Below are 27884 nucleotides of genomic sequence, written 5' to 3'. Positions count from 1 at the left end.
TATTAATGCTCTGTCTCGAGAGAAAAACAAGACTTTAAAGGAAACGTCGGCATTCCTATATTTTTATCCCGATGTATCAGCTGCAAAATGTTCATGGAAATCGGCATTAGTATTGACATTAATTTCAACAGGTAATACCAGACCATACAATGCCCATCAAAACTGGCAATTCAGTGAACTCCCGCTCATATCCCTTTCCTGGGGGGAGAGTCGGCGCATGCGTGCCCCGCCCGCGGACGTCACAGTCACGTGCTGACGCGCTGACGCAGGGGCGCTGCTGGCTCGCTGGTGGATTCCTGCTGCCTGGTAACACGGCCGTTCGGAGCAGAGGTGGCAGTGAACTTACCGGCTGTTTGGAACCGCTCCTGGTGTTCCGCTAACATTGGGCGATGGGCTCCGTATTAGGGGTGTGCTCGCTCGCCAGCTTGGTAAGGATGCGGTGAGAGGTGGCGAGGCCTCGGAGTATAGGTGACGGGCCTTATCCCTGACCCTGGCCGTGTCTGGCAGCTCCCGGAGCCCGGAAAGGGAGTTGCGTTTCCGGCTGTCTGACGGCGGGCCAGAGCTTACGATCAGGTTTAGTTCCCGCTGATGGGTACACAATATGACCGTTACTCCTCATTTCGGAGCGTTTGTACACTCTGGCGATCAATTCCAGAAACTGCCGAAATCAAGGCGCGGCTTTGCCCATCGCTGTCAGTGTTTACATTGCAGCAGCTCTGTGTGTCTGCTGCCCACTGCATGTCTGTCTTGACGTACGCTTGTGGCTTAATGAAGACTTAAAGCGTCTACTGTCAAAAAATACCCCCAACCACTTAAAGAAACAAAAGTTAACTGTCATTGTACAAATGCTTTGGGTTGTAGTATATAGTCACGTGATGTTTTTGCGCTTAAGTGAGCCAGCTGCAAAGGATGCATTTGGCGTTTCCCAAATATTTACGTGTTGGAAATTTTGACAAGTGTTTCAATACGGAAAAAAACCTTTCGAAAAATAGTGAAGTTTCAAAATTACCACGGAATTTGTAAGTGACGATTCATTTTCGACAGACTTGTATTTATGAGGCGTCGTTCATGATCTCTTTACAACAAATAAAGTGCTTTCAAAATGTACTCAATAGTCGAACTCCAGCAGTTAGTATGTATACAACAGCGTCCTAGAAACGGCTAGTGACATGATCAATTTGATGGTATTGCTTGAGGGATGAATGTTAGCCAGGATGCTGGGGAGAACTCTCCTATTTTCCTTTGAATTATATAACGGAGTCTCTTGAATCAGCCTCGGAATGCCCTTGGGTTATATACTGCATCTGAAAGATGGCGCCTATAACAGTGTAACACCTTCAATTGTATGTACAATGTCAGTGTAGATTTTGCTCAGATTGCAATAACTCAGCAGCGGTAAATATGCTGCAAAATGTAGAAGTTCAAAACTTAAGTGATTCGAGAAAAATCTGTTTTATTTTGAATTACTCAGCCCACAGAACTGGATGTGCTGCATCCTGAACCGTTCCTAACCTTCAGTCCTTAAAAAGTATCTGTATAAATATTTCCTTCATTTTAAGATAAAAATATACACTCAGTTGCTGCAGTTCCCACGTATGAAGGGTTTGACAGTGAGAGGACGTAGATTTTAAGTAATTCGTTAAAGGAACAGCAACCTGAAAATGTGTAGTCAAGGCCTGAAAGGCTTTGCCTGAGAATGTGGTGGAAACTGCTTCAATTGAAGCAGTCATAGAATCATACAGTGCAGAAGAGGCCCTTGAGCTCAACAAGTCTGCATCGATGGCTGCTAAATATTTCTCATACAATGTCCTTGCGGGGAGATTTGCTGGTACTACAAGGCAGGTTTTAATCGAAACAATAGTGCGAAAAGGCTGTCGCTGGTACAGTAGATAAGGGGAGCAAGTCAAATGGTCAAGGCAGACAAGAGCTTGGCAGATGATGAGGAAGACTGATCAATTAAGTTGCATTTACTTCAATGCAAGATGCCTGACAGGTAAGGCAGATCAACTATGGCATAGCTGGCAATATGAGATTGGAATATCATAGTTATTACATAAATGTAGCTCAGGAATATACGTGGCTGGCAACTTAATGATCTGGAGTAGAGATGCTATAGGAAAGATAGAAAGGGAGGCAAGAGAGGATAGGGAGTGCCGTTTTGGTTAGTGATGACATTACAGCTGTACTCAGGGAGGATATTCCTGGGAGAATCCAGTGAAGTTACATGGGTAGAACTGAGAAATAAAGGGATGATCACCTTGTTGGGATTGTCTTTAGAGGCCTCCCAGTAGTCAGTGGGAAATTGAGAAGCAAATATATAAGAAGATCTCAGATATCTGTTAGAATAATAGGACTGTAATGGTGGGGGATTTTAACTTTCCAAACATAGGCTGGGACTGTCATAGTGTTAAGGGCTTGGTGGGGAGAACCTAGAACAGTACAGCACAGTACAGGCCCTTCGGCCCACAAGATTGTGCCGAACTTTTACCCTAATCCTAAGGTCTATCTAACCTCCACCCCCACCTTTTACTATCATCCATATGCCTATCTAATAGCCGCTTAAATGCCCCTAATGAGGCCGACTCCAGTACCCTCTCTGGCAATGCATTCCTCTAAGGTTTTGGAGTAGATCTGTAGCTCGGGTTGTGGGTGTTGAGGTTGGTTGGCTCGCCGAGCTGGTTTGTTGTTCCGCAGTCGTTTCGTTACAGTGCTTGGTAACATCCTCAGTGCAGCCTCTGATGAAGCGTCGGTGTGTTTTCCCGCCTGGTTTTTAAACTCTGGGGTCCGTTGCGATGGATTGCCTCACTTCCGGGTTTCCTGCATTCCTTGCCCCGACCACACTCTGAGTAAAGAACCTACCTCTGACATCTCCCCTATATCTACCTCCACTCACTTTAAAACTATGCCCCCTCGTAATAGCTACCTCCACCCTCGGAAAAAGTCTCTGGCTGTCCACTCTGTCTATACCTTCTGATCAATTTGTACGCCTCCATCAAGTCACTTCTCATCCTTTGTCATTCTAAAGAGAAAAGCCCTAGCTCTCTCAACCCTTCCTTGTAAGATCTTCTCTCCATTCCAGGCAACATCCTGCTAAATCTCCTCTGCACCTTTTCCAATGCTTCCACATCTTTCCTGTAATGAGGTGACCAGAACTGGATACAATACTCCAGATGTGGCCTTACTAGAACACTTTCTTATTTATTATATACCTACTAGAGAAAGAGCAATACTTGACCTTCAGTTGGGAAATAAGGCAAGTCAAGCGACTGAGGTGGCAGTGGATGAGCACTTTGGGTCAAATGATCATAATTCTATTGGTTTTAAACTAGTTATGGAAAAAGGGTAGCTTTGATCAAAAAGTTAAAGTTCTAAGTTGGAGTATGGCCAATTTTGATTGTATTAGACAGGACCTTCCAAAAGTTGACTTGGGGTGGGTATTTGCAGGTAAAGGGCCAGTTGGGAAGTGAGGGACCTTTAAACATGAGATAACGAGAATCCAGAGACAGATTGTTAAAGAAGGCATGTGGGATGCTTGCCTTTCTTAGCTGAGCTTTAGAGAGAATGGTTGCTATGCTGGAACTGTATAAACATGATTAGAGTACTGCATGCTGTCCTGGTCACCATGTTAAAGGGAGGATGCAGAAAACATTTACCAGGGTGCTCCCTGGACTAAAGGGTCTGAGGAATGTGGAAAGATTTGATGGGCTGAGATTGTTTTCCTTGGAGCAGCAAAGGTTGAGAGGGGACCTGATAGCAGTATTGAAGATTAAGGGGCATAGATAGTGTTGATAGGAAAGCATATTTTCCATTACTAGAGGGGTCAGTAACCAGGAGACAAGGATTTAACTTAAGAAGTAGGAGGCTAATAGAAGAGTTGAGGAGAAATAATTTCATTTAGTTGGTGATGGGAGTTTGGTACTTTCTGTCTGAAATGATAGTTGAGTCAAAAACCCTTAAGCTGTATGCCAAAAGTATGTATGTGCTGGACAGAATGACCTGCTTCTGTACGGTACACATCTGAACTCGTAAAGTCATCGTGTACGTCTAAATAAAAGAAGAGATGTAAATGTCTTGGTGCCTCTCGATTAGTTTTGAAGGAATTCTGAAATACCATTTTCATATTTTGTGTGGGTTGTATCAGCTTGTCTGCTGATCAGAGAAGCCTTTTGAGTCTTTTTAATTTTTAGTCTATGAAAATGTCAGTGAAAAAGCCAAGTTTTGAAATTTGATAATCCATTTTCATTATAATCATATCAGGATAAATAGATAATTTTCACATTGATAAATTGTAGAGTGGAGCACCACAGGGATCAGTCCCAAGGCCTCAGTTATTTACATAGAACAGTACAGCATGGGAACAGGTTCTTTAGCCCACCATGTCTGCTCTGACCATGATGCCGTTCTAAGCGAATCCCAACTGCCTGCACACGGTCTCCCTATTCCCTGCCTGTTCATGCATCTGAATGCCTCTTAAACGTTGCTATCGTATCTGTTTCTACCACTTCCCCAGCAAGTGCAGTTCTGTCACTTACCACCTGTGTATTTTTAAAAAAAACCTTTCCTCTCCCATCTCCTTTAAACTTTCTCCTTCTCGTTTTGAACCTATGCCCCCTAATATTTGACACTTCCACCCTGGGAAAAAGACTCCACCTAGCCACTCTATCCATGCCTCTCATAATTTTATATACTTCTGTCATGTTGTTCCTCAGCCTTTGATGCTCTTGCAAAAACAATCCAAATTTGTCCAGCCTCTCCTCATAGCTAATACTCTCCAATCCAGGCAACATTCTGGTAAACTTCTTTTGCACCTCCCTGAAGCCTTCACATCCTTTCTATAGTGTGGCCACCAGAACTGCGCACAATATTCCAAATGTGGCCTAAGTTTTTTTGCAGCTGTAACATGACTTCCTAACCTTTATACGCAATGCCCCTGACCAATGAAGGCAAGCATGCAGTGTGCCTTCTTTACCAACTTATTCATTTATGTTGCTACTTTCAGGGAGCTACAGACTTGCACTCCAAGATTCCTCTGAATGTCAATGCTGCAAAGAGTCCTGCTATTTACATGTATACTTTGCTGTTGCATTTGACCTCCCAAAATGCCTCACCTCATACTTATCTGGATTAAACTCCATTTGCCACTTCTCTGTCCAACTTTCTACTGATCTATATCCTGCTTTATCCTCTGACAACCTTCCTCAGTATCCAGACCTCCTCCAATTTTTGTTGTCAGCAAGTGTACTAATCAGTCCACCTACATATTCATCCAAATCATTTACATATGTTACAATCAACAGCGGTCCCAGCTGATCCTTGTGGAAGACCATTGATCACAGACCTCTAGTTGGAAAAATAATCTCCCAAAACTATCTTCTGTGATCGAGCCATTTTGTATCCAACTTGAACTCATCGTGATTCATTACGATTCATATCAATAACTTAAATGAAGGGGCCAACAGTATGGTAGCCAAATATGATAATAGAAATGTAGAAATCAAATTGTAAAGAGGATGCTGAGTCTGCAAAATGATATAGGATAAATAGGTGAGCAAAACAATTGTCGGATGGAATGTAATGCGGGAAAATGTGCAGTTGTCTACTTTGACATGAACAAAATTAAAGAATATGGTATAAATGAGGAGAAACTCAGGAATTCTTTGATACCAAGGCATCTGGTTGTTCTTGGTCATGAACCATTAGAACTTAACATGGAGGTGCAGCAAATAGTTTGGAAGGAAAACAGAATGATAGCCTGAGGTTATTGACTTGCTCGCTGAGCTGGCTTGTTTTTGTTCAGATGTTTCGTCACCATGCTAGGTGACATCATCAGTGGAGCCTCTGAAGCGATGTTATTCTACTCTGCTTGGAATTTATACTGTCCGGTCCATTATGGTGAGTACTGTCATTTCCAGATTTGATCTGTATGGGTTTGTATATGGGGTCCAGTTCGTGATGAAACATCTGAACAAAAACAAGCCAGCTCAGCAAGCAAGTCAACAACCTCATCCACAACCCGAGCTACAGATCTTTGCCAAAACTTTATAGAATGATAGCCTTTTTTTTTGCAGGGGGTTTGGAATATCATAAGGAGTAAAATCTTGTTATGACCAGACACCACATTGGGAAGAGTGCTAGATTATTTTGTACTATTTGGCCTCCTTACTAAAGGAAAGGATTTACTTGTTTTGGATGCAGTTCAGAAAAGTTTACAACAGCTGATTCTGGTTTTAAGGCTTCCTTTTCTGAGGAAGGCTTGAGCCATCTCTTGCTGGAGGCTCGATGAGTGAGGATTGATCTTATTGATGCATAAGATTCTGAGGAGCCTTGATGATGTCGTTGGTGAGAAGTTGTTTCTGCGTTTAGAGAAATGTGGAAATAGGTTCACAGTTTACCAATGAAGTGTCTGCCAATAAAGACATCATTGATGAGGAACTTCTTGGATGACATGGTGATTGGTGGGACATTTGAACATCTGTTTAGACTGACATGAGCTTAAAGAATAGAGAGTAGGCTTGAAGGGTTAAATTGCCTACTCCTATTTTATGACCTGTGTACTCTGTAAATGCATCACTTCCTGTTTTCAGAAATTTCTGACCCATAATCATTAAGTTCTTTGAAGATTTAATATCCTGTAATAGAATGTAAATAGTCATACAATTATACAGTACAGAAACAGACCTTTTGGTCCAACTCATCTGCACTGAAATATCATATCCAGGCGCCAAGCTAGCTATTTTGTATAATATGCAGAGTTGTAATGTAATGCTAAAACACTTTTCAAAAAAATGTTGCGACTTGAATTACAATAAAGATTTATTTTCTTTAGTCATTTTTAATAACTTGGTTTGTAATATTTACTCATAGGTGCCATGTCTGTGTAGCAGTGCACCTTGTTTGCTGTGTACCTGCTGCCCCAACAGTAAGAATTCCACAGTGACCAGATTAATCTATGCATTCATTCTACTTGTGGGCACGCTTGTGGCTTGTATTATGCTGGCACCTGGAATGGAAACTCAGTTGAAAAAGGTACGTTTTAGGTAATGATTCCTGAGTAGAAGAAACTTGAAGACAGTAGCTCTGCGCTCCACTTTTGATGGAATGCATTAATATAAAAATTTTGGATAGTACTTTTTATCTCTATTACTAATTCCATTCGCACCACCTATGTTAAGCAGATGGGATACTAAAATTAAATGGATCATTATTTTTCCTAATTGTCATACTTTTAAAGATCTTTGGCATTTGTTTTGCTCCTTTACACTTTGTTTAGTTAACTAACATAAAATATTAGGGAAAGTCAGCAGCATCTGTGGAGAAAGTAACAGCTAATGTTTCAAATTAGGTATGACTCTTTGCCGAGCTCAACTTTTATTTTAAACCAGTATCTGCAGTGTTCTGCTTTTATGTTTAGTTAAGCTTATTTGTGATAAAACTTTTACTGTAGCTAAGTATGTTATGTTGTATATCATTCAAAATAATATTTTTGGGTGCATGTATGAAACCCAAATAACATGTTACGTAAACAGTCCAATTGGACAATAAACTGAAGCTCTTCTATCTGTTAATCCATCATAGATCTTTGGTGATCTTCCCAAAAGGAAATGGTGGAAGATAGGAGGGAGTGGGGGAACAAAATCTGAAATTGGTGGAAAAAACTCGGCAGGCCTGGCAGCATCTGTGGAGAGAAAGTAGAGTTGATGTTTTGGGTCCAGTGACCCTTCAGGGAGTGGGAAACTTTGACTTGGTATTCGCTTTGTTTTGACGAGAAACATTATTGAATGTTCATGCTTCTATTTTGGAATTCATCTAGTTCTGAAAATATATTTACTGTGAACCAAATGGAATGGACACATTGCCAAACTCCATGGGTAATTTAAATTTGAGTGAACAGTATCCACTTGTATTAAACAGAACAGTCCTTTCATAACTTGACAGAATCATCAAGTTGGGGAAGGTAATTTGGTTCAACTTAGTTTATCCATATTTAAAATATAAACCTACCACTTTCCATGCCATTGACTAGGTTTCATAATGGCTGATGTTTCTGCTGATATTCTTTGAAATTTATTCTAAGTGATTTCTTTTTGGATGAAAAAATTGCTTTCTGATGTGACTCCTAAACTTGCATTTCATTTTGGACCCATTTCCTCGTGTCTTCCTATTGGGTTTATTTGGAAGTAACATCCTGCTTAATCTTTCCTATAATGTTTGATATTTATACACTGTTACAAGAGGGTTTGGGGAGGAGAAAGCATTGGAGCAGTGGGTAGATAAGTGTGAGACCAGTGCAGTTCCTCTGAAGTAAATAATAATGGATTAGCATTTGAAGATGAAGATAACGGGCAGCCATATTAGCCTGGATTTAGGTGTACTACAATTACAGACATATGATTGGTGACTTTATTTATGGTTGTTTCAGTGCTGAAACAGGGATGGAAACTAACTTAAAGAACTTCAACCATAGAATTGCATGAAAAATGGAAATGACAAGTTATACAGTGTGGAAGCAGGCCATTTGGCCCATCGAGTCTACACTGACTCTCCGAAGAGCATCTCACCCCCTACCCCTGTAACCCTGCATTCCCAAAGGCTAACCCACCTACCCTGCACATCCCTGGACGCTAAGGTCAAATTAGCATGGCTAATCCACCTCACCTGCACATCTTTGGACTGTGGCAGGAAACCAGAGCACCCGGATGAAATCCCATGCAGACACAGAGAGTGTGCAAACTCAACACAGACAGTTGCCTGTAGTTGGAATCGAACCTGGGTCCCTGGCACTGTGGGGCAGCAGTGCTAACCACTGAGCCACCATGTTGACATTTAATCATCCTTCCACTCTTTCACAAACCTTTCCTGCCTCCCTACTTCACTGTAATTGACATAGTACATTACCAGTTTTTCTCTCCATAGATTTTGCATGGCTGGATGTTTCTAGGATTTTCTGCCAATGTTGACATCTGTTACTCATCAGTTTTCCTTCTTCTTGTCCATTCCCCATTCATGCAATCCTATTCATTTTCACTATTTTTCATGCGTCTGATTTGGTGCCTAAGCAAACTTTGGTTTTGTTCCTTTTATGTTTGGTGTCTGAATTATTTGTATAAATGGTCCCTTACAAAGGGTTTCTACAATATTTTAGGAAGTATATCACTAATATTCTTAGAATTTAAAGAGACTATTTACCTTGTTATGGACCAGACCAGACCCCTCAAAATATTTTAAGAAAGTAGCCTAGATCCAACTTCTTATTTTAAAGGTAGATGTGAAATGCGTGTTCCAGATGTGATGCGACTGGTCAAACCACTCGATGTTAAGTAGAACACAATCTATTTAAACATTATGCTTAAAATACAAACAAAAGAAAGAGGAATTTAGAATAACCTAACTATTGAAAAACTTAACCAAATAATAGATACAGTACCTATTACTAAATAACTGTACCAATAGCATCCCATAAAGACACCCTTTGGCAAAAAGGTAAGTTTTATTCTTGCATGCAGTTCTCAAATCCAGGAGGGAAAAACGTCGAGAGATTTCAGAGAAAGTCATAGTTAGGAATCATTTACTGAATTTCCAACTCTTCTGGGACCCAAACAGCTTCTGACTGCTATAGTTAAGAAAAAACTAGAAAGCCTGACCTGTCAGAACTAGCCACTCTCCTTCCATTGTTATGACTATTTTTAAAAAACCTAAATGCGTCCTAAACTATTGACATTGGCCATTAGCAGTAGCTGCTCCGACTCTTCTGCCTTTACAACCTCTTCAAAAAAAACACCCAGGACGGAATAACCTTTTTAAAGTGACAGCATTGTAACAGCCTCTTTGTTTCTGATTGTATACACACTTCTGTTTTTGGATGAGGTCCCTTTAACAGCATTTGCTTTTTTTTGTGACAATTAGCAAATATCCACCAAAATTCCACACATACAGCGCTCATTGTGTTCTCTTTATGGATATTGTGATGTCCTCAGTAAATGTCATTTAAAGATAAGTTTCATCTTGAGCTGGTTAAGGAGTCAGGAGGTATCTGGCCTTTTGGCGTCCAGTTTTGGGTAAAGTGGAGTGGGATGATGGGAGTAGAGGGAACGTTAATTGAAAGGTGAGTGACTGGAACAAAGTGGAGGGGGAGAATAAAGGGTTTAACTGAATGATTCAAAGAAGTGAAAATAGGGATGCAGAGATATGAGGGTGCTGTGAAAAGCAATAGTTAATGAAGCAGGGAATTTGATAAAGTCGGGAGTGAAGATGTGAAGAAGGAAATACATTAGCCTTCTCCCAAACTGCAGCCTTTAGCCAATAGTAATTCCTTTCTCTTTCATGCATCATATCGCCGACTGCCACCTACCCAGAAGGAAGAGAGATAATTGGAAAAGGATGGAGAAATAATAAGAATTACATTAGAAGCAGAAGTATAGACATGAAAGTAGAATAGGCAAAGCAGAGAATCAGTAAGATGAAAGCTTCACAGTTAATTGCAAGATCATTATTCTTTTTCCAAATCCATGGATAATTAGCTGGTATAATGAGGAATAAGTAAAGGAAGAACATTTAGTTAACTTATAATTTAGATGAAATTTGATACTTCTTTTTTGATAGATTCCGGGATTCTGTGAAGATGGCTTTGGTACCCAAATTCCAACTGTTCATGGGGCCGTGAACTGTGATGTATTAGTTAGCTACAAGTCTGTTTACCGTATATGCTTTGGATTGGCTGTCTTCTTCTTTCTTTTCTCTCTGCTTTTGATCAATGTGAAATCCAGCAGGGATCCCAGAGCTGCAGTGCATAATGGGTAAGTAGTCTTGTTTATGTTCAGAATTTGGAAATGAAATAAGAGAAGCTAAATATTTATTGAAAAAGTATTTCTTCTGCTGATGAAACTCCCAGGCTTGCAGTTGATAAAACTGTCCTGTTTATGTGACAAGATTATTTTAAAATAGACGCAATGGAGGATGTGGGTAAAACAGTACCCGGTTGAGTGGAGGATGGAGATGGTGATTGATAGGATGACTGATCCCTAATCACAGGGATGGAAGGAGTTCAGTGAGTGTTTTTGTTCCCTAACGCTAGAGGGGAGAAGGGAAGGTGCTTGAGCTGATGAGGACAGCTCGGGAAGCTGAAGGACAGAATTCAGATTCTTCCTGAAGCTGTCTTTTTGACTGAGTTTGCTGACTGTTGGTCAATAACTGTTAAAAATGTGAAACAGCTTTAATCATGGGCTGTAGCGTCAAATTGTTAATGGCCCATCCTATCTCCTGGAAGCAAATGTTTGCTTATTCATTGTCCTGCTTCCATTAAACTTGGAACTCAGTGGATTGGCGTTTGAAAATTTTCAACGTTTAACATCTGTTTATTCTAGCCCACCTGTTTTTGGCGGTTAAGTGGCAGCCTTTTGACTCTACAGTTGATTGGGTTTGATCAAATGATTTATCTCTGTGTTTTCAAAGTTGCCCTTTTTGTGAGTTTTAATTGTTACTTTTTTTGCTTTTGACAGATTTTGGTTCTTCAAGATAGCTGCCATCATAGCTATTACTGTAGGAGCTTTTTACATTCCTGAAGGACCTTTTACAAGAGGTAGAGCAATAAGATGACTTTTAAGGGGAAGAATGTTGGTGTCTGTTTGTAACTTTCTTGTTAAACTAACTTTGATTTCATTTATTATTCTCAATGTACCTAGGTATAGTAAAAAGTTCTGCTTTGCATGCATACTTAAAATAATACCATCTTAATAAGTGGAAGGAAGGTTTGATTTCTAACTATTTAGAATGTGACAAACAACAGCTTTTTCCTACAGACTGCTGTTGGAAACTGAAATGAGTACCGTGCTAAAAATATCCAGAAGGCCAGGCAGTTTATGTGGAGAGAAACAAGTAATGTTTCAGGTTGAAGACCGACTAAGGAAAGATAGAAATATAATAGGTTTTGAGCAAGTGAATAGAGTGAGGAGGGATAAAGGGTAGAGCCTGTGATAGGATGGAGAGCAAGAGAGACAAAATGACAGGACTTAATGTTAGAAAAACCAAATGGGATGGTGATGGATAATGTAACAATCTAGATGAGATGCAAGTATTTGGATAGCAAGTATTTGGATAGCAGTCATTTGAATGCAAAGTAAAGGGATGTAAGAAAGAAATGAGGAATTAAAAACAAACCAGAAATAAATCAGATTCTGATCTCAAGTTGTTTAACAGGAAAAGGCAGGTAGATGAAGATAAAATATTTCCATTGATTGGCGATTCTAGAACTGGAGCATATTGTCTGAGAACTAGGACTAGACTGTTGAGGAGAGATGTTAGGAAGCTCTTCTACACGTAATGAATGGTAGAGGTTTGGAACTTTCTTCCACAAATGACAGTTGCTGCTAGATCAGTTGTTAGTTTTAGATCTGAGACTTTTTTTTGTTAAGCAAAGGTATTAAGGGATATGAGCCAACACTAGTTATGTGAAGTTAGGCCACAAATCAGCCATGAACAAGGGTCTAAATGGCCTATTTCAGTTCCTAGGTTCCTCAGTGTTGAGTCCAGAAGACTGTAGAATGAAGAGTCGGAAGATGAGCTTCTTGACTTTCGTTAGAACTACATTAGCAGACCACAGATAGAAGGGTTTGGAGCAAGGTGGAGAATGGAAATGGCCAGTGACAAGAAGCTCGGAGTAATATTTGTGGACTGAATAAAACGCAAAGTGGTCACCCAGTCATGTGGGTGGGTTCTGAAGAAGCATGACTGGACTCGAAATGTTCACTATGCTTTCTCTGGACAGATGCTGCCAGACCTGCTGAGTTTCTCCAGTAATTTCTGTTTCACCCAGCCAAAGTTTGGTTTCCCAGTTGTCGAGTAGACCAAATTATAAGTAATGAATGCAGTATACTAAATGGAAAGAAGTAAAATTATATCATTGTTTCACTTTGAAAAGAATGTTTGAGGCATTGGATGGTGAAAATGGAGGAGGTAAAAGGCTGATGTTGCATCTCCTGCAATTGCATGGAGACATGATCTTTGTTATTTCTTTGGGAATGCACTCAAATCAATTGCAATACAGTCTACACTGTCACATAACTAGATGTTTATCAGTCTATACGGTGAAAGTTCTCCACTTTATTGTTCTCGTTTTATCCTATTCCTATGCTGTACTGTTCTGTGTTCTTTGTTCCCTTGATCACACTAATGAGTACTATTTGAATTTAACCACAGCATTCTAGCCCTAAACAGTTTTTTTTCTTGCACAAGATACTCTTTCTTTTCTTCTTCATTTTTCGGTATCAGTTAGCTATTTCTCATTTTTGTTTTAATATATTTGAGAGATTTTGGTGCTAGTGCACATCCTCCTTTCTTTGTGAGTAACATCAACCTAAGAAAAACTATTTTGCTTTTAATCTCATCCTCTGGTACCATGGCTCAGTGGGTAGCACTGCTAACCAGGGACTGGGTTTGATTCCACCCTCTGGTGACTGTCTGTACGGAGTTTGCACATTATTCCCGTGCCTACTTGGGTTTCCTCCCACAATCCCAAGATATGCAGGTTAGTTGGATCGGCCATGCTAAATTGTCAGTAGTGTCCAGGGATGTGCAGGCTGGGTGATTAGCCATGGGACATGTAGGGTTACAGGGACAGGGTGGTGGGTCTGGATGGAGTGGTGAGTCTGTGTGGGATGCTCTTCATAGGGTCAGTGTGGACTCGATGGCCCTAATGGCCAGCTTCCACACTGTAGGGATTCTATATATACTGTTGGTCATCTGTGGCCCAGAGTCATTCATTCTGGTTTGTGTACATTTGAGCCCAGGTGAGCCAGAACCTGCTTGTGTGGATAGTCCCCTTTGGTTCAACGTCTGAAATTTATTATAGAAATGCAATAGTAGAGAAGACAAAGAAACAAAAACTGTAAGAGGAATGAAGTGAAAGTACAATCAAGTAAGAAAATAGGAGAGAAAAAGGTTGCGAATTGAAAGAGAAAGAGATGAAAGGGGAAAGTTATTTTGATGTTAAACATCTAGTTTACTAAATTAATGTTTTTCTTTCTCTTCTGTTTGCCACCCCCCTCCACCTGCCCACCTTAGCCTTGTTTGCCATTGGTACAGCCGGTGCATTCTGCTTCATACTAATCCAGTTGGTTTTGTTGGTTGATTTTGCTCATTCGTGGAATGAGTCATGGGTAGGAAAGATGGAGGATGGGAATTCGAAATGTTGGTATGCAGGTGAGTGATTAGTAAAAATCTGTACTTGGAGCAAGCGGTTTTTAGCATCTTAGGATTTGGTTGGAAGCTGAATGTGCTTTTGTAGATTTGCAATAAAATCAACATAATGAATTGAAACTGTTTAATTTGTTTGTAATAAGTTCGTTAATATTAAATTGGGATTTCTGATAGCATAGATGTTTATGGAAAATGTTGGTGTTAATACACTGCATTCCTGCAGTGTGTCCTCCTCAATTTATTTAGGTTATGCGTCTTAATTTTCCAGTAACAAGGTCAAATGTATGTTTCAGCTAACAAACATTTTCATACAGGGATTATTAAAGTATTTTACCACACTAGAGTACTATATACCTAAGGGAGCATTTCTTGGCTGAGAGGAAGTGCATTGAGGGTTCACTAGAATATCACTTAGATGAGGGGATTTTTCTGTGAGGAGAGGTTTTGTAGATTAGGCCTGTGTTCTCCAGAATGAGAGATGATCTAATTGAAGCAAACTCTTGAGGGACTTGACCCTCTAAATTTGGAGAATAATGTCCCTTTGGAAGTTGGTACTATAGTCATAGGCTTAATTAGGTGTTTACCATTTAGGACGGAGTTGGGGGTGGGGGAAAAAGAGCCTTTTCTCAAAAGGATTAAAAATCTTTGAATTCTTTCCTCTGACACAGTTGTGCAGAATCGACATTCAAACCAGAAATTAAGAGTTTTGGGACTAAGGGAATTAGTGGATATGGAAACAATGTGAAAAGGTGGAGATGAGGCTAATTAGCTATGATTGTATTGAATGATGGAGCAGTCTTGTAGAGTCTAATGAACTGTTCCTCCTATAATGTTATTTCAACAGTTGAGAGAAAGTATGATCATAAATGGAAATCAGACATCAGGATAAATGTTGTAGAGTAGTAGGTATTTTAAAATGTGTAGCAATTAATGTAATATAGGATAAAATATTGTCTATTCAATTGAATGCTATATGTGCAAAATGAATTTGCTTCTAGGAACTATCTTAATGGGCAAATGGCCTTTTTTAATTCCTGAATTTTTAATTTTCTTACCTTTTTAAACTCAGATAAATGTTAAAAAGTGAGAAGAATTTTCATTGATACTTTTACCAAAGAACTAATCTTGTCTTTTAAGTTGTAGAGGAGAAATTTCAATTTAAGCTATTTAATGAATTGGACATAGAAATTGGATTTCTCAATTTTTCACATTCTTTTGTTAGTGTAAACCTTTTAAAAATACCCTCCTCCTCAACAACACTGTCCAATTCATTTTTTACCCTGCTCCATGTACTTTTTGGCCTCCACCCAGGAAAAATGCAGTGATACCTCTAGATATGCATGTTATCAGAAAGCAATTGATAGAATTTGAGTATGGAGCAAATTGTAAAAGTAGTAGTATTTCATACGTACTTCACAAAGGTTTAAGCTAGCGAATATTGTGGTTGTATTTAACCTACTTGACTAGAGTATGGTGATCAAAATATTTCTTTGCTCTGTCACATTGAGATCAACTTGCATCTTAGATACTTTAACTGAATTGTAGAGTTGTTACTTTAAATTATAACATACTTAACCCTTTTTCATTTCCTTTTCAGCCTTGATCTCTATCACTGGCCTGAATTACATCTTGTCTTTCACAGCAGTTGTGCTTTTCTATGTGTTTTACACAAAATCCGAAGGATGTGTTGAGAACAAGTTCTTCATTAGTTTCAATATGATCCTTTGCATTGTTGTATCTATTACTTCTATTCTTCCAAAAGTACAGGTAAAAATATAATATGCACTTCCTCTTTTCCTGATGGTTTTGTTCTCAAACCACAATTTAATGTAAAAACATAGAATTATTCTAAGTTCACCATATAATTTGTTCTTAAATCAGTTGATTGGAAACTTATGAGTATCTAAAATGGTTTTCTCCTAATGTTCAACTTGCATTGAGGGTTAGACTCGTATTTTATGAGAAACATGTTTAAATTGTGAAATAACTACAACTGAATATTCCTGGAAAGTAAGACTTGCTATTTAAGGTGAGTGCACCATCAGTCGGCAGTGTATGTTTAGAAGTTTGTTTTGCATGCTGAAGAGATCTCTGATTTTCAACCGTAACTGATTGTGGAGCTCCGACATGTGATAGAATTAGTGTTTTCCAGATACTTCTATAAGATTTGAATTTTGCCTGAGCTGAACTTATTTCTGTAATGCTATTTTCAGCTTTTAAGGCTTTTTGTCTGGTCTGTTGAGTTCAGTGATACCAATCATATTTAAAAATTGGTTGTGGATTATCTTGTGGTCCAGAAGTACACCTTTCATTACATGTGTGTAGTCAAATGATAGAATGGTTTAGCAGAACCCTTCATGTACTAAAATGTATTCTCCTACTATGAGAATTAATCTGCTGATGATCTTCACCACTGCACTGACTAATTCCTTGTAATGTAGGATTTATTTGCTCTGTTTCTTGTTAAGATTTGTCAAAATGGAATGTATTAACTTGGGGTCCTGAATGTTTATGCATTGTTAGAATATTTTACTAAACCATAATGTTTTTGCATTTATAGGAAGCACAACCTCGGTCTGGTCTTCTTCAGTCTTCAATCATCACACTGTACACTATGTATCTCACGTGGTCTGCGATGTCTAATGAACCCGGTAAGCCTCCAAGTATGGCACTGAATGCTAAACTTCTGGATTAGACTGATTTTTTTTTTGAGTTGGCATTACAATGCAAACAAAATAAAATCACAAATCACAAATAGATCACTTCAATACTTTGTTATTTAAAACCTAAATTATTGAAGTGCAAACCTAATTTTGATTGACTAACTTTAAAACATTGCTGTTATAGAGACCTTAGCCAGGATTTAGATTTGCTGTTGGGGTCAGGAAGAGGTGTAGGCAGGATTTAAAAATTGCATTCCTTGAGGGCCCACTGGATTTTGTTGCTTCTGTAACATGATGCAATTTTCAAAGGGAGAGCAGGACTGTTGGAAACAGGGAAACCCATTCATTTACAATTTATAGTCTATTAAGTTCCTTGAAAAACCTAACTAGCCAGGAGGGCAAGATTTTCAAAGCTGAAATAGCTAAAGGTGAATTATTTATTAGTTTTAATATTAGTACAGCTGTTGAGTTCAAGGTGATCAGAAGTTAAAGATTTTTTTCATATTGAAAAGTATTGGGGGCTGAAGATCTTACTCCAGATTATGCGCTTTACTGTTTATTTGACTGCATGGCCACATTGTGAGACTACTGGCTGTCCAAATTGCAATCTACTTGCTGTCTTCTGCAAGATAGTGGTGGACAACATATGGTTGCCATCTGCCTTTGCAACTTCTGTCCCACTTCTAGTAGTGCTTGACACCACTACTTGGGCATCAATTTCATCTCTGGCCCAATTAGGATATTTGCATCATGCAGTTGCAATGCAAGATCAGAATTTGAAAATTATCCATGTATTGGGTTCCTAATCACAATTTGAAAATTCAGTTTCACGTGTGTAATGCAAATTTAAAATTTTATTTTTCTTGGGTGTATAAATACCAAATGTATTGGGTCTGATTTAAACTTTAAGTGGGTTGATTTTCAATGGACCTGTTATTTATACAAAATTTTTTCAGGCTGTTAGTTAGAGGTTCTAATTATTCTGTTTCTACAGTTTACGTTTCATTAATGAGCTTTAAACCCATTGTTTACATAAACACCCACTTCAAATGAATATAATTTGTAGATTAATACCTTTTAAACTAAGACCTGTGCTTTATTTTTCAGACCGACAGTGCAATCCTAGCCTTTTGAGCCTTATTAAACAGTTGGCCGCCCCTACATTGAGTCCAGCCAATAAAAGTGAACCTTCAGTAAATGTAACACCTTCACCTCCAATTTCAGTGCAATGGTGGGATGCACAGAGTATTATTGGACTTGTCCTCTTCATTCTGTGTCTACTATATTCAAGGTAAGGTCCTGACGACAAATGTTTAAACCACATTGTTGAAGTTTAAGGCCAGGTAGATTATTTCAGTGTTAATATTTTAAATTCAGCTGTTAATTGGAATTGTATGGGTGCCAAAATTGTGTTGGATGGCCAATGCAAATGGTCCATAACCTGAAGCAACCTAACTTACCTCTTGGAATAAAGCATTTAGCTCAAAACATTTAGTTGTTGACCAGTTTTGGCAGGACATGAAAGCTAAATTCCCATCAAAAAGATTTGTAAATGTATCAATATTAATTGTATCCATTTTGAAATTGGTGGGTTTGAAAGATGTATACTGAGATAAAATAGGGGAAAATTGCATTTGCACCCAAAAGTGGACATACAGAATGGGGGATTTCCATGTTAGATTGAGGCAAATTTCGTGGGCCTCATTATTGAACCTTCAAGCTGGGGACACCTAATCGGTGTGCTCAGCAGCTCATAGGAAAAGAAACTTTGAAAGTTGAGCGATTATGTTATTGATGAAAGCAGCCCTCTGACAAGTCCTTAAAAGTGGACCAGAAAAGGAGTGTAGCAGTGGTTTGTAGGGGGCTAGTGGGTAGGGAGATTGAACTACCACAACAGATTCCTAGGGTGCACAACTTGCAGCATCAGACAAGTTTTCCACCCCACGCTTTGTGTCCGACATCAAGTCAAAGGCAACACCTAATTCTGTGTTCTATTTTTTGTTTATCTCTTGATTGGAAACACTGCCTTCTGGAAATCCAGGTAGGATAACCTTCAGAGATTCACTTATTTACCTTAGTGGCACTGTCTCAAAACAAATAACTCGTCATACGTAATCAGCTCCAATCTATGTTCAGTCATTCTATCCCTACAACAGACTCTAATAACTTCCCCACACCCAATGTATAACTTAAGTCTATTGTTACTTGTTTTTCACCTCTCACCCTTTTTTAAATCATGGAGGGACATTTGTAAATTTCCAGTCTAATGGCAAAATTTCACCTCTGGAAAGGCTTTAAAGATCATAACCAAGACTTGTGCAGTTTTCTCAGTTCTTTTAATAGCCTGGCATGGAAACCATCGTGTCCTGGAGATTTATCTACCTAACTCTCTATCTTTTCTATTAACATTTCCCTTGTGGATAAAATTACTTTCTCCCTTGGTTTGTTTTCAGTTTCATACTTATCACTGATACTTTATCCTGTTGCTCAGTTATGCAAAACAGATACAAAACACTTGTTTAATAACTCATTCAGTTACTGTTTTAATTATAGTATAATTTGTGCCAATCTTTGGGCACGAAGATCCCTTAGCCACTCTCATTTTTAATATACTAATATAATACTACCTTTTAGCTTTACCGTTACTTGCATATTTTCTCTTTGCAGTGCTTTTTATTTTCTTTGTTTCTTTGTTGCTTCATGCATTTTTCCAGTCTGCTGATTACTGCTTTTCTTGGCATTTACGCAAACTTCTTTCTTTAGCTTCATATTGTGTCTTACTTTACATGTTGACCTAGGTCAATTGATTGTACAAGTGGAATGTCATGTATTTATCTTGCAGATAGTTCTTTAAATAACTCACTGTTCTTTTGTAGATTTGTTAACCTTCCACAATTTTAATATGTTCATCTTATGACTCCTTTCTCCAACGTCAGCCTTGCTCAGGTTGAAAATCTCGGTTTGTGTGTGATCTTTCCTATTCCAAACTTTAATTTTGCATTGCTATTTTGGTGTGGACACTTTATAGATACTACCTTGCTGTCAATTTGCTAATTAATTTTGCCTTATCACAAAATCTAGCTTAGTTTGCTCTCCTTTCAGTTTTAAAATAGTCTCAATATTTTATTGCATTGGGGCTAGGGTGGAATCCATTAATCCTTGAAACAGGAATTCTTTCTGAATTTTCGAATGAGACCTCTTTTAGGCTGGCCACTGTGACAGAAAGTCAGTGCCTGAAAAGCTGCAGCTGGGATAGATCCTAAGGTGAAAAGGTCAGTGAGCAATCAGACCAACATTTGAGGTGGATGGGTAGGATTAGAGGTATCTGGAAGGGTGCAGACTTTGTGTGGAGCGTTAAGATTAGCGTTCAGAAGGGAATGGCAAAGACCACAGGTTGAAGAGTTAGATAAACTAGCAGGAAGAAGGGTTTTGCAGAGATTGCAGGTTTGTTGTGGAGGAGGCTGCTTAACTGAAGACTTGAAACAGCTTTTGAATGTTCACAGATTTGTGTGAAAATTAAAATCTGTAACTATGATATGTACTCTGTAGATGGAGGGTTGAAAGTTGACACCGGAAGATGTACTTCTGGATGGTCTTTGAACTTCTTGTTGCAATTACGTTCATTCAAACAAGTGGTGAACATACCTCCACTTTTGTCTTGGGCCTTATAGCTCAAGAAACTTTGGAGATTGTGGGAGAGCCATTCATTACAAAATATACAACTTTTTGATTTTGTTAATATGGCAGATCAATTTAAGCCTTCGGTTATTGGTGACTGGCAAAGTATTGATTATGTTGGACATGGCATTAATGCTGTTGAAGATCAAAGAGATAGGTCTTGTCTGACCCTTGGTTACATGAGTGTTACATGAGTGTTACTTGGAAGTTTTCTACTCATATGGATGTTATCCAGGTCCTTTTGCATGATGCCACAGAATGTTTGTGTATGGAGATGAACACTGATTATCTGAAAAACTGTCTCAGTCTGTGCCTTCAGGTAAAAGCAAAATACTGTGGATGCTGGAACTGTGAAAGAAACAGAGCGCTAGAAAATCTTATCAGGTTTGGCAGTATCTGTGGAGAGAGAAATGGTTAATATTTCGAGTCTAGTATGACTTTTCTTCAAAACTGTGTTTCCTCGGGTTGTAATCATTGTCCTCTCAACTGCAGTAATCTTCCATTTTGAGTAAAGTATAACTCAACTTATAGAGGATTTTCCTTTTTAACTATCTTATTTTTTCAAACGTATCTTGTTTCGAGACCTGTTGCCGCTTTAATGTGAAGAAGAGCAGATCTCAGTACTCCTAAATTAGTTAAATTTAATGTTAATGCTGTTCCTGCAATATGCCAGTTGAAATCAAAATTTATTTTAGTCTGGAGGTGAGCATAATTGTCAAGGCTGGCATTTATTGCCCATTGATCTTAATGGATGTGAGCTGCCATCTTGAACTGCTACAGTTCAAGTGGGGGTACACCAGCAGTGTGCCAGGGAATTTCCGGCATTTGACCCAGCAATAGTGTAGGAATGGTAGCGTTTCCAAGTCAAGATGGTGTGTGGTTTGGACAGGAACTTGCATGTGGTGGTGTTCCCATACATCTGCCTTCCAGGTAGCAGAGGTTCAGAACTTCAGAGCTTCAGAAGTTCCTACCTCCTTCATATGGTGCATGCTGCTGTCATAGGAGGAGGTAGTTGTCCAGCGAGCAAAAGGTTGGACATGCTAGACTTGTGTCCACTGGAGTTCAGAAGAGTAAGATTTGACTTGATTGAAACATAAAAAATCCTGACTGATCATAACAGGGTAGATGTGGAGAGGATGTTTCCACTTATAGGAGAATCTGTAACTGGTGGTCACTGTTTAAAAATCAAGGATTGCCATTTTTTAATATTCTTTCACAGAATGAGGGCATTGCTGGCTAGGCCATCATTTATTTCTTAAACTGCCCTGTAGCCAAGTAGGGATAAGAGTCAATGTTGATAATGCCACTGACCATCACCTCCGCAGAAACGGAGATTAGGAGAATCTTTTCTCTTGGGAGGTTTGGAACCTTTGGAACTCTTTCCTGATCAAATAGCAGAAGCAGAGTCCTTGAATATTTTAAGGCAGAATTTATTAAGAAGTCGAAAGGTTATCCGAAGTGGGCAGCAATGGGGATGTGAAGTTACAATCAGATCACACATGAATAATTATTGAATAACAGCAGCCTTAAGAGGCTGATTGATCTATTTCTGTTCCTGGTTCGCATGTGCTAGTAATGGAGGTAGTGAAGGTCTAAATAGTGGGTGGGTGTTGATCAAATAGGCTACTTTTTTATGTGTTAAGTTTCTTGACTTGTTGGATTTTATCAGCTAGGTATTCCATCGTCACATATTTCAGAATCACGGACATGTTTTGGTGCATCGTGGCTGCACTGGCTCTTCAAATGAGTATCAATACCAACTACCAATTTTGTGTTTTCTTTTTTCTTTTCATACTCATGCATTTTATTTTAATGATCATCCAGTATCCTCTTGAATGCCTCAATTGAATATGCCTCCTCTACACTTCCAGATAATACATTCCATACTCCACCTACATAGTGTGAAAATTTCTTTCTATCTTGTAGGTGGTGGGCATGGTTTGGAGGAACCAGGAGATGAGTTATTCACCACAGAATTTCCACGCTTTGACCTGCTGTTGTAACCACAGCAATTATGTGGCTAGTCCAGTTTTGTTTCTGGACATATTAGTGGTGGGGGAGTTCCATATTGGTAATGTTGTTGAATGACAATTTTCGATGGTTAGATTTCGCTCTTGTTGAAGGTGGTTGTCGTCTGGCATTTATATGGCACAAATGTTAGTTGCCACTTGTGAGCCCAAGCCTAAATGTTGTCCAAGTCTTGCTGCAGCTGGGCACAAACTGCCTCAGTCTGTGAGGTGTGACGAGTGATCCTAAATATCATCATTGAACATTCCTACTTCTAACCTTTGAGGGAAGATCAGTAATGAAACAGCTGAAAACGTTTGTGCCCAGGACACCATCCTGAGGAGGTCCTTCAGGGATGACTGGGATGATTGGGCTGGTAAGATCTCAGTCATCATCTTTTATGCCATGTATGATTCCAACCAGTGGAGAGTTTGCCCCGATTTTGTTATTTTCATGTTACTGAGACTCCTTGATGATGAATTCTGTTAAATATCGCATTGGTGTCAAAGGCATTTATTCTCTCCTCGCCTTGGGAATTTACCTGTTTTTGACAATGTTTGAAGTAAAGCTGTAATATTTAGACCTGATTGATCCCAATTCAACATTAGTAAGCTTTGTAAATGATGCTTAATCACATTGTCAACAATATCTTTCATCCTGTTTGAGATTTGAGTTTAGACTTTTGAGGCAGTATTTGCTGGATCAACTTTTTCCTGCCTTTTGTGAACAGGATGAAACCTGTACGATTTTCCACATCATTGGATGGATGTCACTGTTGTCCAACACAGCTTGACCAGTCCATGGCTCATTTTGCTGCCTCAGTGTTGTCAGGTTTATAGCCTTTCCGTATCCAGAAAACTGCCGTCAACTGCTTCTTGACATATGGATTGAACCAAATTAGCTCAAGACTAATGTCTGTTACTGGGAGCTGCAGGGAAAGTCAAAATGGATAGCCACTCTCCGTTTTACCCGAAGTAATTGCAAATATTTCAGTTTTGCATTTTGCACTGAAGTCATAGGCTCCCTTATTCTGTTGTTGGGTCATGTAGTTGTTTAACTTTTATTGCATGTAGATCAGCTGTTTGTATGCATGTCGTTCTGTGCTATAGCTTTGCTGAGTTGGTGCTTCATGTTTAGATATGCTTGGTGTTGCTTTGCTGATTATTGTATTTTTCTGTTTACAGCATTCGTTCCTCGAACAACAGCCAGGTGAACAAGCTAACACTATCGGGCAGTGAAACTGTCATGTTGGATGACTCTTTGGCTGGAGATGCTGTTGGTGTTGAAGAGGGAGATGGAATACGAAGAGTCCATGACAATGAACAAGATGCAGTCCAGTACAGCTATTCATTCTTCCATTTCATGCTTTTTCTGGCTTCACTTTACATTATGATGACACTTACAAACTGGTACAGGTAAACAATTGCAAAGGCTTCTTTCCAAAAGGTTTATTATTTTTTGGTTTAAAACTTAATATAATTTTACAAATTTAAAATCTGTCTTAGTCAGTTCTGAGTGAGAGGTACGGTACTAATGTACTCAAATTTAAACATTGTGCTTCCTTTACTTTTAAATAACTTCTTACAATAGAACTCAAACAGTGTTTCCTCATTACTTAGTTTTGACAGAATATGTGTATATTCAGAATAGGTTGATGTGATGGATAAATTCTCATTGAAGCAACATCAGTATTATAGGCTTATAGTTTGAGAATAGAATAATTTCACAATTGTAACAATAATATGACAAACAAAGCAAAACTTATACATGAAGGAGATCAGGTGGATTTTATCTGTGCTCTGCCCCTTGAGCCTTGCTGCAGTCTGCTTGTTAATTTTGTTCCTTTTCTCTTGTTTTAGCACTGCTGTGCTTTCTGGAACTGATGTGTGCTTATTTTTAAACATTAAATTTAATTATTTACATAATAGATCTAGATCTAATTAAAAGGGAAAAAGCATAAGGCTATGGGGAAAGAACAGTAGTCTCACACTTATTGAATAGCTCGATTCAAGAATTGGCATGGGAATGGTGGACCAAAGGTGCTAATATCCAATTCTTCAAATTGGCACTTGGAGACTATAAAAGGGTAACAGAAAATTTCATATAGATGCACAGATGGAAGAGTCTCATCATTGGTTCTGATTTAAGACACACTGAATAGAGTAAAATGAGTTTTACTTATGAGGTCATAAAAAGTACAACCTGGAGTCAACTACTTGCCCACCAGTCTTGCTCAATTATTCATGGTCAGTCTTTGGCTTTTACTGAACTTACCTGCATGTTCCCCATAACCCTGACTCCCTTGTCAATCAGTCATGTGCCTAACTGGAATATATTCAAGGACCCAGCCTCCACAGCTCTCTGGAACAAGATTCCAAGAGCAAACACTCCTCTGAGCAAAAATAAATTCCTCATCTGTTTTAGTTGGGAAACTTTTTAGTTCTAGATCCTCTAACAAGAGGAAACATCCTCCCAGCAGCTACCCTATCAAATCCTCAGTTTTCAATGAGATTACTTCTCATTCTGAACTTCAGAGATCTGCTTAACCTTTCCATCCAATACAACTCCTTTATCTGAGGAATCTGCATCATGAACGTTCTCTGAACTACCTTCAATGCATGTATATGCATAACTAAAGTAAGGCAATTGAAAATTGTACACTGTACTGGGACCTCACCAATCCCTGTATAGCTGTAGCAATATTTCACCACTTTCATTCTCATTGTCCTTTCAATAAAGACTAAAATTTCACTTGCCTTTCTAATTGTGCTAACTTTTTTGTGATTAATAAACAAGGACACCCAGATCACACTATAACTCAGCATTCTGCAATCTCGACTTAAATAATTTTCATTTTACCTGCTAAAGTGATAGCCTCATCTTCCCATTTTATTACTCCATCTGCAAATTCTTGGCCAACTCACTTAACCTGACTCTTTGTGTCCTCTTCAAAGCTTGTTTTCCTACCTATATTTGTATCATCATAAAATTTAGCTTCAATTGAGTTGGTCTATATTGTCTGCCCAAGGTATTATATGTTACCTGATATCTTGTGATGGTGACATTGATTAAGCAGCTTGGAAATGTTATTTTCTAATAGTAATGTCCCGTTTGTTTGTCTTCTGGAATTACTGAAAAGCTCATATTGACTTTATTTTTGTCAATTTGTTTTCTGTTTATACAGCCCTGATGCTGATTATAAGACAATGACAAGCAAATGGCCATCTGTGTGGGTGAAGATCACTTCAAGTTGGGTCTGCCTTCTCTTGTATGTCTGGACATTGGTGGCCCCTCTCATTCTTACTAACCGTGACTTTGACTAGAGTGCTTCATGCTTGTTTGACTGGTTGCTGAATTAAACAAAGTCCATCTAACATGAAACTAATTGGTATAGCTATTGATTTTTTTTTAAATTTAATAAAACATTGCCTACCGCAGAACATTTATTGGGCCTATTGCACTGAAATACAACAAAAAAACATGTTTTTAGCCTTAATGTTGTTATCTCCAGATGAATAATATGCACTTTGCATCCACTTGAAAGCTATAAGAATGAGGTGGTGTCAGGGAGTATCAGTTTTGGAACTCTTAAATTAGTTGTCTATTGTAGATTATAAGGCAGTTCTGTTTAGAAGCTCTTTACAGTTTCCGCAAAGCATTTAATACTGCTTTACAGAGATTTGCTGTTAGGTTCTACGGGTTTATGCTACATTTGGGTTTTTTAAAATTTAAGATTGTAATAATGTATTAAAATGTGCACTTTTTCGTGCATTGCATAAATCACATGGATGTTGAAGTTAAAAAAACATGCCATTCCTCTGCTCTTGCAAGAGCAAAACATAAAATCGAATCGTGATTTCCACACAATATTTAATGTGTTTTGTATAGTGTGTAGAGAATATAATGGTTTAAAATAGTGAGCAAAATTTTTCATGCATGTTAGAAATGAAGTCTGGTCCATAAAAATCTTGTCTGTAAAGAGTTTATATTGAAAAGATAAATGTTAAGTTATCCTAATCAAATCTGTATTAAGCATTTAGCATTATTAAAGTACTAAAAAATGTGATTGTGTATCGCTTTCTCAATTCTTTCTGTATTTATCTGAAGGCATTCGTATTTATGATTCAAGCTTGTTATGCAGTTAGTAAAAGAAACTGAAAAGAATTATTTAAGACTGGATTTTTTTGTTGGTAGAATAGTTTAAGATTATTTTCAACCTTTATATTGCCAGATTAAAGGTACTTTTCACTGATTTTATGGGCGGGGAAAGAAAATGGGAGTTGAAATAATTCTTTGGAAAAATCTTGCCTGGCAGTGTTTTTAAGGTTGTAGAAGAGCTGAGGTCAGTGAACCTTGTTTTTGTTTCAATATTTCTGATTGACAATGTTGCTATGTATACCCATGACTGATTAACCATAACAATCTCCATTTAGGTTATGCCATTTCCATAAAGAAATATTCCAAATTTCTTCACAAGTAAATGAATGCCAGCCCACCAACAAAGATTAGGAGGAATAACCGTGGTAAAGAAATGAACATTTAAAGGTGTGGAAATAAAGCATTTTGGGGAGGAAATTCCAGACAGTAACGGACTTAAAGCTCTACCATCAGTGTTACAGAGAACGGTACGGGTCAGGAAGGGGAATTGTGAATGAGTTTGGAGTGTTTTAGAAAAAGTGACCAGAAAAGAGGGGTAGAATAGATTACAGATGGACCAGCCTATGAATGGATTTGTGTTGGGAGACAAGGGAGCTAAGTGAGCCATTGAAGACAGGATGATGGGTCAGTGAGACTTAATGAAGAATAGGATATTTGCTGCAGATATTTGTACTTGAATTTTTCCCCCACTCGTCCCCACTCCCACCATCACCGTTACTATCTTCTATCACTTCAAATTTGCTATTAAAAATGAAATCCGTGACCTCTGACTTTGCAAGTTCCAACAACTTTCCTTTCCCTTTAAATCCTGAATGCATCATCATTCTTAAACCTGTGATTATCTTTCCCAAAATTCTGTGTTTGAATTCCTCTGATTGGATTGTTGGCTCTCCTGCAGTATTGAAACAGCCCTCATCAAAGTGGCATCCTTGTGGTTTTTACCTCCCCAACCTTCTCAGCCTGTTGGCAGCATTTAATACAGTTGAACCTGCCACTCTTCTCCATTATCCAAATGAATCAAACTGTTCGTTTCCCTTTCTTTGTAATTTCTTTATTTTTATCCCATTTAGAAAGCTCATATATACATTGATTAAGTTATAATTAATCTGCTCACAAAACACTAATTTGCAAAATACTTTGTACTAGATTAAGCTTGCAGATGGTGTTAATAGGCAGAAGTACATGGAT

At 38.5% G+C, this 27884-nt stretch overlaps 1 protein-coding gene across 1 annotated transcript; it reads left to right on the top strand.

Moving 5' to 3' along the window:
* The first annotated feature begins 215 nt into the window (after positions 1-215).
* Positions 216-26604, top strand: LOC109927440 (serine incorporator 1-like). Its single transcript, XM_020527458.2, has 10 exons — positions 216-428; positions 6865-7026; positions 10600-10793; positions 11496-11575; positions 14056-14193; positions 15788-15957; positions 16751-16841; positions 17961-18144; positions 23723-23953; positions 25723-26604. Exons 1-10 carry the CDS (start codon positions 390-392, stop codon positions 25859-25861), a joined length of 1428 nt encoding a protein of 475 aa, XP_020383047.1. The 5' UTR covers positions 216-389; the 3' UTR covers positions 25862-26604.
* The last annotated feature ends 1280 nt before the right edge of the window (positions 26605-27884 follow it).

This window comes from Rhincodon typus, chromosome 19, assembly GCF_021869965.1.
Source record: "Rhincodon typus isolate 14 chromosome 19, sRhiTyp1.1, whole genome shotgun sequence".
Lineage (NCBI taxonomy): Eukaryota > Metazoa > Chordata > Chondrichthyes > Orectolobiformes > Rhincodontidae > Rhincodon > Rhincodon typus.
This window is presented reverse-complemented; position numbering and strand designations above follow the sequence as displayed.